General features: G+C 38.8%; 1 protein-coding gene across 5 annotated transcripts in view; it reads left to right on the top strand.

Moving 5' to 3' along the window:
• The first annotated feature begins 293 nt into the window (after positions 1-293).
• The window catches only part of SHCBP1 (SHC binding and spindle associated 1), an 80,304-nt gene continuing 66,419 nt past the window's right edge, over positions 294-14,178 (top strand). For all 5 annotated transcript variants that reach the window (XR_006211952.1, XM_042969706.1, XM_042969705.1 and 2 more), the window contains exons 1-8: positions 294-420; positions 3,041-3,208; positions 3,390-3,505; positions 4,924-5,132; positions 10,151-10,243; positions 13,203-13,436; positions 13,527-13,695; positions 14,004-14,124. Coding sequence is in view for 4 of the 5 variants with exons in the window: in XM_042969706.1 (XP_042825640.1) it covers positions 312-420; positions 3,041-3,208; positions 3,390-3,505; positions 4,924-5,132; positions 10,151-10,243; positions 13,203-13,436; positions 13,527-13,695; positions 14,004-14,124 (1,219 nt within the window). In the remaining variant the exon portion in view is untranslated. The remainder of the gene's footprint in view (positions 421-3,040; positions 3,209-3,389; positions 3,506-4,923; positions 5,133-10,150; positions 10,244-13,202; positions 13,437-13,526; positions 13,696-14,003; positions 14,125-14,178) is intronic.

Here is a 14,178-nt window from a genome sequence, read left to right as displayed (position 1 = left end):
TTTTCTAATACCCATTTCCAGGCATTGCTTGTTAGTGTTTCAGAAATCTTCCCGAATTATGTTCCAGTTAAATTTTGTCCCAGTAAACAAAAGACCAAGAGTTTGGACAAGAACAGCAGTCCGCTCGCCCAGTAGGTGGCGCAAAGGCGCTGTTTCCGGGGTTAGTGGAAGCTGGAGGGGGCGGAGCTTGTTCGGAAACGGGGCTACGTAAGCCTACCTCTAATTGGCCCAAGAGCCTCGGCCCACTATCCAATCAGAAACGCCTGCGTCATTCTGTTACTGGGCTAGGCGGCAGCCCGCGGAAATTTGAAATGGCTGACGGGTTGCTGGCGGCTGGCGGGCTGGGGTCGCAGAAGATGGTTCCCCAGCCGGAGCGCACGGGCTGGGGGGTCGAGGAGTCGACAGTGCCTCTGGAGAAAGGTGAGCACCCGTTATGCCGGGCCCGAGGAGCCGCCTTCTAGCGGCGGACCCTTTCCGCGGGGTCCTGGGGGCGTCGGGACTTTCAAAGGGCGCCTGGGTTTTATTTGGGCTTCCGGACCCAGCTCTCAAGGGTGGCGGTGGTGACAGTGAGAGGCTCCGACCGCCTCTCAGGAGGCCAAAGTCGGGAGATACCCTGGGCATCTCCCCTTCTCCCCGCCCCATCTGGCTTCAGCTTCCGCGAGACTGGAGGGAGTTGAGCCTGGCCAGGAATTTCCAACCTGGATATCTGGGTGGGCTTCCGGGTGCTTTGTGCGTGTTCACCTGTGGAGAGACGTCTCCTATTTTTCATCTCCAGCTCAAGGTAGATCATGAACCATTCTCCCTTAACTGAAAGAGAAGAAACTTGAACCCTTGGCCTAGGTAGCCCTGCGCACCGAGAGTAGGTGACACGCCCAAAGTTAGGGGAGCCAATGTGGGACAGTCTAAAAATAGAACCGAAGTGTAATTCTCAGTCCTGTCTACCTCTTTGTGGAGATTTCCGTTATTATTATTTGTCCTGATATTTTTAAGCTGTTCAGAATTTTCCTTTAACATTTGCAGTTGGATTGTGTAGTGGAAAGAGACTTGGCAAAGTGAGAAAACATGTATGACTTAATTCCACTAGTTATCCCTCTTGTGACCTGGTAAAAGTCACTTGGCCTCAGTTTTCTTTTCTGGAAAACAGAGCCAATGGTCTTAACAGAATGTTGAAGATTAAGTGAAATAATGTGTGAAAAGTAATGCTTTCACAGTGGCGGTAAAGAATTGTGCTGAAGTAAGGTATCCTTTGCTTTTTTGTATTGTGTTAAAATACACATAAAACAAAATTTACTGTCTTAATTTTTAATTGTACAGTTCAGTGTTATTAAATATATTCAGACCGTTATGCAGCCATCACCACCGTCCATTCCCATAACTCTGTTATCTTCTAAACTGAAACTCTATTCCTATTGAACAATAATTTCCCATCCTCTCCCTCATCCCCTGGCTATGATCATTATACTTTCTGTCTTTATGATTTTGACTAAGTACCTCATTATCAGTGAAATCATACAGTATTTCTCTTCCTGTTACTGGCTTATTTCATTTAGCATCATGTCCTCACAGTTCATCCATGGTGTAGCAGATGTCAGCATTTCCTTCCTTTTTCATTCATTTCCTTCCATTCATCCATTGATGGACACTTGGATTGCTCCCACCTTTTAGCTATTGTGAATAATGCTGCTATGAACATGGGTATACAAATATCTTTTGGAGGTCCTGCTTTCAGTTCTTTTGGATATATACTCAGAAGTCAAATTGCTGGGTCATAAGGTAATTCTATTTTTAGGGCTTTGGGGGACCACCATACTGTTCTCCATAGCAGCCGTACCATTTTACATGCCTACAACAGTTTACAAGAGTTTCTCTTTCTCCATATCCTCACTAACACTTGTTTCCCTGATAGTTTTTCTTGTTGTTTTTTGATAATTGCCATCCTAATGGGTGTGAGGCAAAGGTATTATTTCTTTAACATTTATATATACTATTTATATATTACTGTTGTGATTAACAATTTAATTATCTTAATTTAATTGAAATAAGCATGCTATTTTCACCTTTCCTTTATAGGAGAGGAAAATGACGCACAGAGAGATTGCCCCACAGCTAGTGAGGTATTGATGCCCTTTTAGTTTCATGTGCATTGGCATTTGTGAGCAGTAGACCTCTGAGTACACTGTGGGTCATTTGTGAGGTCAAGTAGCTCTGGTGGCCTGAACAGAAGCAAAGAAGTCAAAGCAAGGAGAAAATACATGGAGCTGGGGGGTGGGGTGGGAAGACTGCTGTTAATAACAGTCTCAGATAACCTATGGAAATTATTTTGCCAGCTCAAATGCTACCCTTTGCATTGTTTATTTAGTAGCCATTTTGTCTATTAAAAACATCGCATTACACAGAATTAGATATGCCACTGGCCAAATCATGCCTTATAAAACATAATTACATACAGCCCAAACCTAATGTGATTAGCATTTTCTAATCTTTTCCTTAGACATAGTTACTGAAATTAGTGAGGAGGAACCTAGTAGCTTTAGCGAAGTAAACCTTATGCATTATTAAGAATCTCTCATCCTTGTTTATTGAGGGGCCATTGACAGACTGATATTGAAGAAAATAAAGAAAGGCTTCAACTTATTTTGAGAAGGACTATAGGAAAGCAGCTCCTAACTTTAATGAAACTTTATGGAATTGTTTTGGGGAAAAAAATACTGTAAGATATTTGACCATTATTATAAGTTGCTAGCTACAGTAAGAATCACAGCTTTATTCTTTAAAGGAGATCTTTGGTAACTTACAGTGAATCAAAAACAACCCTTTTCCTCTGCCTCTGTGAAAAACTTCACAGAACAACAAAGACCTAACCTATGAAACATTTTAAGTTCTTACTGTTTCAAAGTAGAACTTGGTTTTTGTGATATTTTCAAGTTTGGAAAACTGGTTTCTTCTGACAGTGATAAAGGTAAATAAAGCATTGCTCCCAAATCCTTGTTTATATTTTGTTTGGAGTTTCTAAGCCTGCTTATTTTCATTGTTCTTGTAGCTCTGTTCCAAGATGAAGATTCATGCAGTGATTGTAGCAATCATGATAAGCGGGGTACTAGTTTACAAAGTTTTGTGCCTGAAGGAAAGACTCATTTCCCAGAAATATTCCAGACAAGTCAACTTTTGTTCTTTGAGCGATTCAGAGCTTATCAAGATTACATTTTAGGTAAGTAGGGTTGTTTTTTTTTTCTTTTTTACTGCTTTTATCTTTTCAGTTTACACGTAGATTGTTTATCTGAGTCCCTCAGACTTGCCAGTTGATTCTGAGAAAGTGGATTTAAGTAGATTTGTTAACTTTTCTCTGCTTTATGCAGTCTCAATTCTTATTGTGTTTAATTTGTTTGTAGCTGACTGCAAGGCCTCTGAAGTAAGAGAATTCACAGCTGAGTTCTTGGAGAAGGTCCTTGAACCATCTGGATGGCGGGCAGTCTGGCACACTAATGTGTTTGAGGTGCTGGTTGAGGTAAATTTAATTCTGTTGTTAAGGCATTTGTCTCTTGCTAAAAGCACTTTCCCTCAGACTGTTACAGCCAAAGTGCTTATTTTTAATTAAAGTTTATGAGCTGATTGAAAATAGCATGTTTTTCACATCTAATTGTCATGGTGTATGGAATGTTCTGCAAATTTTAAAGGCAGCCAAGGAGGAGTTACCAGGGAATTGAGGTGGTGTAAGTTTCAGTGTCCTTTGACAAGGGGAAATGGTTTATAAATCTATGAAGTGGAGGAGGTATTTGAGACCATTTAAGAAATAAAGAGGCCTCATTATGAAGTCAACCGAGTTTCAATTAATTTTTTACCTTCTTAGTTGTAGCCCATTAAGTAGCTCAAACCCACCAGGCATTTAAAAACTAGCCTATTTTTTTGCCTAACAAATTTGTAGATATGTGGTTAATCTTTTGATAATGTGTCCCATTGTCAAAAGTAAAAACAATCTTATTTTTCAGCTGACTGGGCCTTTTACACTAAATTTGCACTCTAATTATAGCTGTGAATTTTTCTCAGTGTTTGTTAACTAGACCACAAAAAACCCTGTTAAACTAAAATGTTAAACCAGGGAGTAAGAATACAAGTTGTTGCTGCAGCTCCTTTTTAAAATGACATCACTTTCTGCAGTGATTATGTATGAGACAGTAGGTGGCAGCTGTTCCTGGGGACTTTTGAATTTTGGGTTATGCTAATATCTTTGGTTGCAGTAAAGGCCTATTAATTTGATTATGATAGTGTCGTTACAATCCATGTCTTCTGTCCATGTTCAATCTCCCACCTCCACCCTGACTTATTCTCTAAAATTTATCAGAGTCATTGTTTTAAAAGAGAAATGTGCCATTCCTCTGCTTAAAACCTCTAATGCATTGCATTTACTAAAGGCTTGGTGTTGGCTTTGTGGTTTCTCTTTGTCTAGAGAACACAAAACCCAAGTACCTTCCAATGCCCTTTCTGTCCTGATCTCCTTGCCCCTCTCTCACACTTCATCTACTGCTGCCCCTTCCCTTGCCCATTTCTTCCCTTTGGTTCCAGCAAGAAACACTGCCTTTCTCCTGCTCCAGCAGCCAGTCTGCCACAGGGCTTTTTCACCTGCCTGATCTTCAGATGGCTGCTTCCCTTTCATCCTGTACTTTTCCCTACCATCCCAGCAAAACCAGACCATCACCCCTGCTAGTTATGCTTTGTCAAATGCTTATCACAGTCTTGTTTGTCTTCTCAATTCTCAATTACAATGTAAGCTCCATATGGGTAAGAACAAGGCCCTTCTTGTTTATTTTTTATATTATGGAAGAAGGCTCTGTGTTCCCATTTCATGCTTTAAAAAATCAGGCTGTAAGTAGTGTTTTATATTTGTCTTAATTTTTATTTCCATGTAAGTAATATTTTAAATTTCAGGTCACAGATGTGGACTTTGCAGCCTTGAAGGCAGTAGTGAGGCTTGCCAACCCGTACCTCTGTGAATCTCAAGTGAGCACTTTTACCTTGGAGTGTATGAATGAGCTCCTCGATCTGAAGGAACATCGGTTGCCCCTGCAAGAGCTGTGGGTGGTGTTTGATGATTCTGGAGTATTTGACCAGACAGCTCTTGCAGTTGAACATGTCAGGTAGGAAGAGAGTTGATAAAAATAACCTTGTGGCCTGAGACTGGATGAAATGCAGTAATTCTGGTCTGCATTATATACCTAGATTTAAAACTCAAATTATAAAGTTGGTCATTGCAGTATTTTAAAATGTTCAAAGATAGGGAAATCTTTTTTAAATTAAAAAAAATTTAAAAAGGATTTTAAGTTTTCATTTTGAGATAATTTCAGACTTATAGAAAAGTTGAAAAAAAAACCCAAAGAATTCCTGTATGGCCTTCATTCAGTGTCCTCAAATGTTAACAAAAGATACGGGATTCTTCATTTGGTTTGTGTTATGCCCAGAATTCGTGATCCCCAAATACCGCCAGGGAGCCAAGTCCGATGTAAAAGCAAAAGAGCCTTTATTCGAGCTAGCTCGAGCTCAATCCCCTACCTGCACCGATGCAGCGGTGAGATACCAGGGAGAGAGAGCGAGTTTCAAAAGGACAAAGGTTTTATTGGGGCCTAGGGGCAGTTGGTGAGGTGATGGCTATGGCCTCAGCCGATTGGCTGGGGAAGGGTCCGAGTCCTGTTAGGCAGGTGAGGGGGGGGGGGGTTACTCAAGGGGAGGAGGTGTGGTCAAGGTGAAGGACACAGAACAAGATGGAGTTGGCCGCCGTAGGCCCGCGCTTTCAGTTTGTATATGTTTAGAAACTCTTAAAAGTTCTGGAGGCTAAGGCTTATGATTAAAGTACTTGAATTGAAGAAAGGAAAGAAAGTGAAGGAGGTGGTACACTATGTCTTCTACACCGATAAGACACACTTTTTTTCCCAAGAATGTATCTGACCAAAGATATTTTCTCAGGCCGCTTCCAGGATACTTAGGGGATACTTATAGTGATTCAGCAGTTCCATTTATCACCCAATGCCTATCAAAAGTGCTCTCCTTAATCTCCATCACCTATTTCACCCATCCCCTCATTCACCTCCTTTCTGTTAACCATCATCAGATAAATCTTTTGTCAGATCGTTCCTGATACAGATAGTTCTTTTGAATCTTCTTTATTATAAGTATATTCACTAAGGAAGGCTGACCTTTGTTTATTTAAAAATGGACTTCTATTCCTCTAGGAGCTGGGAGACTGGATAATAGTAGCATAGTGTCTTGTAGTTTTCACTTTTTATACCATTAGTGAGTTAACCTGGTTTTGCTGAGCTTAATTTCGATGTCCCACAAAGAAGCAGAGTGTTTCGGGCCCAGCTTCCAAGATCTTATGGAAAATTTCTAATTGTACACGAACTTTTAACCCTAGATATTCAGTATTTGGCCAAGCAATATAAATCTAAAGAACTGGCTTCTGTTCAGAACCAGTTTCTTTCACTTGAAAAAAAATCTGTCAACTGAAGCCTTTGAAGGTAAAGGGATAATTGATGAGTTTAGGAAATTAGGAATCAGGGAATGAATCTTTATGGGTATTGAAGTTGGTAGAAGACAAGTATCTGGAATTAGTAATGGTATTTGAAGGTGAGCCTGGCTAAATTTATTCTTCATTTTGCGGACTTAGATTCTGGTCAATGCCCAGAAAAGTTATGAGGGTTCTTGTTTGTTTTTTATTCAATGAGTATTCAAGTGCTGGGTCCTGATTTGATTGGTGCATGAAACAGACACAATCACCATCACCAGCAGGCTTCATTCTAAAGGTGAGAGATGAATCTTAATCACATGAAGGTATAAATGTGATTGAAACTGCAGTGAGTGCAATGAAGAATTAGAGTGTTCTAAGACTAGGTCAGGTGGCTGTTACATGGTTGTTTCCTGAGGAAATGATATTTGAACTTGGGTCTGAAGGGTTGGCTACGTGAAAGGGGTTGTGGCAAGGGTGGGGAGGGAACAGGTTCAGGAGCTGAGTGAATTTAAGGAACTGGAAAGCCATTATAGCTGGAACACAGACAGTAATGGGGAAGACTTATGAAACTAGCTTAGAGGTTGTCAGGAGTCAGAAGATGTGGGACTTCATCGGCCAATTAATCATTTTATCTGTAAAAGCACTGCGGAAGCACTGAAAAGGTTTTTATTCAAGGGTGAATAGGATCAGCTTTGTGTTTTAAAAGATTTGTTCTGGCTGCTGTGTGAAAAACAAATGGAAGGAGATGGAATAAGAAGATCGGGCAAGAGAGTGGGCTAGAGTGGGGTGTGGAGAGGACACATGGAAGCTTACTGAGAAGGTAGGATGGCCGGGACTTGGTGGCCGAGTGGATGTGGGGGATGAGGAGATATGAGTGGATAAGCCAGAAGTTAAGGTTTTGGTCTTGAGAGAATAAACACTGGAGGAGGTGCAGATGTGAGTGATGTGTGTGAATGCCCAGTATGGTACTGGTGAGGATAATACTTGAGCTAAGTCTTGAAATGTAAATATAAGTTCACCAGGTGGAGAAGGTGGACAGCCTGACCAGCATTTCACATGGAAGTTTGAAAGACCTTGTGAAATGGGAGTTTGCATGCAGGAGGTCTGACAAGAGAGGTGCTCTGTAGCCAGATTGTGAATCCAAGTAATACCGCCAAGCTCAGGAATTTGAACTTCGTTGTGAGGGCAGCAGCCAGCAGAGTTTTTTAACTGAGTAAACGCATGCTCAGGTTCTTTTTTTTTTTTTTTTTTTTTTTTGAGATGACTAGAGGGTGAAGAGACCGGCAGTCCAATCTACAAGAATTAAGAGATGGCTTTATTTTCACTGCTCCTTCCTTTTCATAGCAGAACTTTTTTTTTTTTTAATTTTTTTAATGCTTATTTATTTTTGAGAGATAGAGCACTAGTGAGGGAGGGGCAGAGACAGAGGGAGACACAGAATCTGAAGCAGGCTCCAGGCTGTGAGTGGTCAGCACAGAGCCTGATGTGGGTCTCGACTCATGAACCGTGAGATTATAACCTGAGTCAAAGTCGATTGCTTAACCCAGGTGCCACCCAGGTGCCCTCACAGCAGAACTTGACAGAATTCTGTGTAGTCACAGTCTGCACCTCCTGGCATTCCAGTAATGCTTCTGCCCCACAGCACCACTGAAATTGTGCTTAAGGTCACCAAAGTCCTCCATGTTCTCCTTCCCAGTCATTTCTTTTCTGATCTCATCTTGCTTTCCCTCTTGGTCACATTCTAGTTATCTGATCACTCCCATCTTCGTAACACACACTCTTCCAGCTTCTTAGTCATCTTGGCTCTTCCTCTCTTGCTCAAAACTTTAAAATGTTAGAGTTACCCAGGGATCAGTCCTAGACTATCTACCCTTCTCTCTCTTTAATCAGCCTTGGAAGCACATTAGAATTACCTGGGAATTGCTTTTGTTTTTGTTTTTTTAAATACTTATTTTGGGGAGAGCGCAAGCAGAGGAGGGGCAGAGAGGGGGTACAGAGGATCTGAAGTGGGCTCTGCACTGACAGGCTGACAGCAGCAAGCCCAATGTGGGGCTCGAACTCATGAACTGCAAGATCATGACCTGAGCCAAAGTCAGACGTTCAACTGACTGATCTTCCGGGTGCCCCTGGGGATTGTGTTTTATAGGAGTAGTCCAACTAATACATGAAGAAAGAATGATAGGATCAGAATATCACTATTTTGCAAATTGTAATAAAATAAAGGTTCTAGGCAATAATCGTGGTTGGCTGCTACAACCATTGGTGAAAAACTGATGGGGAACTCTCTAGTAGATGGATCCGGTTGACAACACCTGAATCCACTGGTTATTCTTAACCTCATCATCAGAAGAGATGACCAGGTATCTTATGCTTCCTGATGGAAGTACATTGTGTCCGCCTTTAAGTATCCTTGCCAAAACATCTTTCCGAAAGCTGATCAAGTCTTTAGATCTTACTTTCTGTTTACCAGAAGTAAAAGAAGCGGAAGAACATGTTAAATGACCCCATGGGGATGCAATCAATAAAATTCAGAGTGTGGGAAACTTAAATAAATTGCAAAGAGAAAAGGAGGGAGGGATAATCTATAGAATAACTGTGATTTAATTAAATGCAATAGCTGACCCTTGTTTGGATCCTGATTTGAACAAGCCAATGATAAAACAATAACAGCAACAATAGCAGAAGAGACAGATAGGGAAAATTCAATACTGACTGGATATTTGGATATTAAGAAATTATAACACTTTCTTGGTGTAAAGATTTATTTTAGAGCTATATGCTAAAATTTGTGAATGTTGTATGTTTGACATTTGCTTTAAAGTAAATCCATTGTTGAGATGGTGGGGGTGGGGAGCAGAGAAGTAAGTGGGTAGGGTAGAGATGAAATAAAATAGCCTATGCATTGATAATTGTTGAAGCTGGTTAATACATAAACGGTGTTCATGATACTACTTGCTCTTGTGGATGTTTGAAATTTTCCATAATAAAAATTTGTTCAATCGCTTGGGGGGGGGGTTAAAAAATATGGATCTTGCACCCAACCCCTGTCCCCCTCCTGCCTTTTACAAAGGTTCTGATTTATAGGTCTGGGATAGGTTTGGGAATCAATTTTTAAAAGCTTCCTGGGGAACTCTAACATGCAGAATCAGGTTTGAGAACTGCTGTTTTATATTATGTCCCTAGATGATCTCATCTGTTGCTTTAATGTCATCAGTATGCTGACAACTCCTAGATTTATGTCTTTAGCTCTGATATTTCCCTTGGGCTTTGGGCATATATATTCATATTCGCTCTTGACATCATCCACTTGGAGGTCACATAGGCATCTCAGTTCAAACTGTTTTCAACCCCAAACCTTTTTCTCTCCCAGTCTTTCCTATCTTAACAAATGACACTACCATCTACCCAATTACAGATGGTCAATAAATAGTTCTTCTGATTAAAAAGAGGTGGTAATGGAAACAGTGTTGTAGAAAACTTCTTTAGTCAATCTAAAAAAGTTCTTGTATGACTCAAAACTATCAAGTCTAGCATTTATGCAGCATTCTCTATCATCACTGATAGAGTTGTTGTGATTTACTCTTTAGCTTGCACTCTCCAAAACCCTAACACTGAGCCAGTGATTAATTTGAATGATATGAGTTTCCTTTTCAGATTTTTCTATCAAAACATTTGGAGGAGCTGGGATGAAGAAGAGGAGGATGAGTATGATTATTTTGTCAGATGTGTTGAACCTCGATTGAGGTTGTAAGTATTTGTAGTGACCTTGTCCATGTTGGAAAAAGAGCTGTCCATGGTTTATTTTACCTGTCTGGTGTATGGTACTCCAAGGGCCCACACACAGAAGCAGGCCGCTATACAAATAGGATAACCCATTGACGAGTTATTAAATGAAGCCTGTACGAATGCAGAGAAACCTATTTTTAGTGTTTATATACTTGAGTCTAAAAGCTGAGTTCAGGGACACTGAAATTAAACATCTCACTGTTTTGTAAGTCTGAATAAAACTCAGTTTGAGCTAATGTGTTTAAAAGAAACCCTGTGTTAAATTCAAAGACAATTATTTGAGAAATAAGAAGTTAGTTGAATTATAAAATATTTCTTTTGCTTTAATTTTTTAAAAGAGTACTTTTAAAAATATTTGGCTTTATTCTAAGTTCCTATAGTAAAAGACACTGGGCTAAACTAACAGAATTATCTCAGGATGTTTTGTCAAGTTCTTGTCCTTAAATCTTATTTGACAAATAGATAAAAATACTAAACAATTAATATTGGTGGTGCATAAAAATTTACTAATTACTGAAACACAATCTTCTTCTAAGAAGAAGAAGAATTGTCATATTTTTATAGGGAAAAACACATTACAAAAAATGTAACTTAACTATGCAACCCACATAGTATTCAGATTTCCACTAGGTGGTACTCTAAGACCAGGTAATTTTCTTGTATTCATGAGTGGTAATTTAATAGGCAGTGCTGCAGTAAGAATAAAATTAGAACTTGCACTAAAAAAATAAATTATAGAAGGTGATTTTTTTTCCCTGTGTGAAAGATGATTTTGCTACATAAGGTAAGGCAGTAACCCTTTACATTTTCGTGGAACCCAAATAGATTTGGTAAATTTCTCTTGATTTACATAGTAAATAATAAGTAAAAAACATGTGAAAAGTATGATTAATGGTTCCTCCTGGTTTAGAATTATGTGTGATTTCTATTTAGCCTTTCCAGTTTTTCCATCATGCATTTCCTATTTTCCCATAACGTATTCAATAAAATGCCAGAATTTCAATAAGCTTGCATATTTTCTAGTTTTGTTATGCTTGCTCTTAGAGAGCAATGATTGGTTTTGATTGAAGTGAAATGTAATGGTAGGTGAATAATGTGTATCTAGCAAATTTGATCTTTACTTGGAAAAGACTGTATTCTGATTTGACAGCTTTACATGTTCAAACAACAAGAGATGATTTACATATTTACCTTTTACATCCCTGGCAGATAAGAAAGTGTAAGGGAGGAATTGTTTTAAGTTATGGAGAAGAAAACTATGGTACTTGATGGGGAAACTGGAATGTTATCAAATATAGGCAGACTCTTTAAAAAGGTCCCTGGGCAAAGAGAGGAGTAGCGTTATGAACATGCAGGATTTAAAGGGAATCAAACCATACTGTCTTGATTTTGCACTGTGAGGTAAATATTTTTCCTTTTTAATTCAAAACGCTGTACTTCAAAGCTTATGGGTCTGAGACACAGATGTTGGTTCATTGCTTCCAGACCACAAAGTATCACTTTAGTGAGAAGACATAAGCTGATTGGCATGGATATTGGAAATGCTAAGAAATTTATTTTAAAATTTGAGTCTTAATATTCATAACTTAATAGACCTGATCAAGCAGTCAGTGGTTTGGTTCCCAATTTTTTGTTTGCAAAGTGGATTTCTAGAATATCTTTAAATGAGTATGGATTAATCAAAGCAGACAAAATCCTTGCTTTTCAAGCTTCACCTAATTCATTTACTTGAAAAGTGGAAAAAATTATTTTTTATTCATTTTAAGTACTGTTTGAATGTTAACTGTAATTTCATGTAAATTTGTTTAGGATGTGGTTCTGTTTTTCCCCCCTATATAATTTAGAGCATGACTAAGTTAGAAAAACATCATCTAAGGCAATAGTTTTCAACCTTGACTGCACATTAGAATCCCCAAGGAACTTTTAAAAAAAAACAAAACCTCTCTACTTCTGGAGACCAATTTAATTGGTCCGAATGGGGACCTGAGCATTTGTATTTTTAAAAGCTCCCCCGTGATTCTAATATGCAGCCAAGGTTGAAAAACTCTAGCCTCAGGCATAGCTAGTCAATATACTTTTCAGTGAGAAATAAAGCAATTATTTTAAAACACTAGGTAATGACAGTAATATTGCAGTCTATTTTCAAATCCATTAATTTCATGTCCATTAACTTGACTGTACATTCATAAATTATTTTATTGCATCTAGAAATACTTTTTGTTCTGTCTATATATTTGTGAAGATATACAAACTAATAATAAATTTTAAGTACCAGTAAGGTTGTCCAGTACAAAGTTATTTTGTTTCAATCACTCTCTAGTTTAGTAATGGCAGCTTTATATTTTTTTCTGAGAATCTCAAAGGCTTATGTTTTTGAAATACTGTTATAATCTTCCTAAGGGAATATTCAGCATAATTTTTTGCTGTAGGGCTTTAAATGTGAGGAAGGACTAGATGACTTGAATCATTTTTATTTTTCAATCTTATAAATATGGTCATCTTCGACATTGTTATGAAACTACTTGAGATACTTCCTTTCCCATCCACACTCCCAGATTGCCCTCTGACATTCACTTAAGATTTTGAATCTAATATATGAGAAAATAATTTTTATTAAATAATGATTACAAATTGTGAAACATGGACTTTCAGTGTTTGTAAATAACAAATGCTTGGATCTAAGAATAAAACCCAGCAACTCCCCAAAGCAAGAAAAGCTAGTGACTTTAATAAAGTGATCCTTAAAACTTTCAATAGCTTCCACTTATAATAGAGTGCTATTCAGAAAGACTTAACATGTACTGAGTTATGTATTATAAAATGCTTTTCTTCCTGGTCTTTAAGGACTAAATGGGCTGTTTTAATGATAGGAAAATATATCAGAAAGGCAGTGGATTTCAATTTGCTTTTAAACTTGCAGGCATTATGACATCCTTGAAGATCGAGTTCCTTCAGGACTTATTGTTGATTACCGCAACCTGTTGTCCCAATGTGAGGACAGTTACAGGAAATTTTTAAATCTGAGAAGCAGTTTGTCAAATTGTAACTCCGATTCCGAGCAGGAAAACATCTCCATGGTTGAAGGGTTAAAATTATATTCAGAGATGGAACAGTTGAAACAAAAGCTAAAACTCATTGAGAATCCATTGTTGAGGTATGTGTGTCTTTGTTATTCTTAGCTAGTTGGCATCTTTTCTAACCAGCTATCTTACTGAGAACTGATAGGTCTGTTGGTTTCTCTAAGATACGTGTTTGGTTATCAGAAGAATTCGAATATCCAAGCAAAGGGCATTCGTCCAAATGGTCAGAAGGTCACACATGTGGTCTCCTCCACCATGATGACTGGTCTGCTGCGGTCTCTGCTCAGGGACAGGCTTTGTCAGGAGCCTTGTAAGGAAGAAACAGAAATTCAGGTAAAAGGAGTTTTTTGCTGCAGGTGGCTTTTTCTCTTCTAATTCATGCCAGGTTTTCCTGAATTCTACAAAGCGTTTATAGGAGCTTCCCAGAGTTGATTTTTTGTGAAATGGGTAGTAGTGAGAGCCCTGCCTTTCATAAGCATTAGTCACTTACCAAGCACGTGTTGGGTTCAGTGCAGTAGCTGAGGATATATTTTTTTTAAGTATGTGGTTTTGGCACTTTGAAAGTGAAACATGAGAGTACCTGGAGTGATATGTAGGTTGCTTTTGGGGGTGTATATTTGCAATATGTTGTTGTTTTCTAGTTCCATAGTGATCCATTGTCTGCTATAAATGCCTGCTATGAAGGTGACACTGTGATTGTTTGTCCTGGCCATTACATGGTACATGGCACATTCGCCATTGCTGACTCCATTGAGTTGGAAGGTGAGTCCGGAATATCATGAGACCAAACTCTCTGGCATGATAATGCTTAAGAAA

This window comes from Panthera tigris, chromosome E2 (genome assembly GCF_018350195.1).
Source record: "Panthera tigris isolate Pti1 chromosome E2, P.tigris_Pti1_mat1.1, whole genome shotgun sequence".
In the NCBI taxonomy this organism is placed as follows: Eukaryota; Metazoa; Chordata; class Mammalia; order Carnivora; family Felidae; genus Panthera; species Panthera tigris.
The sequence above is the reverse complement of the archived record's forward strand: the minus strand, read 5'-3'. Positions and strand labels throughout refer to the sequence as shown.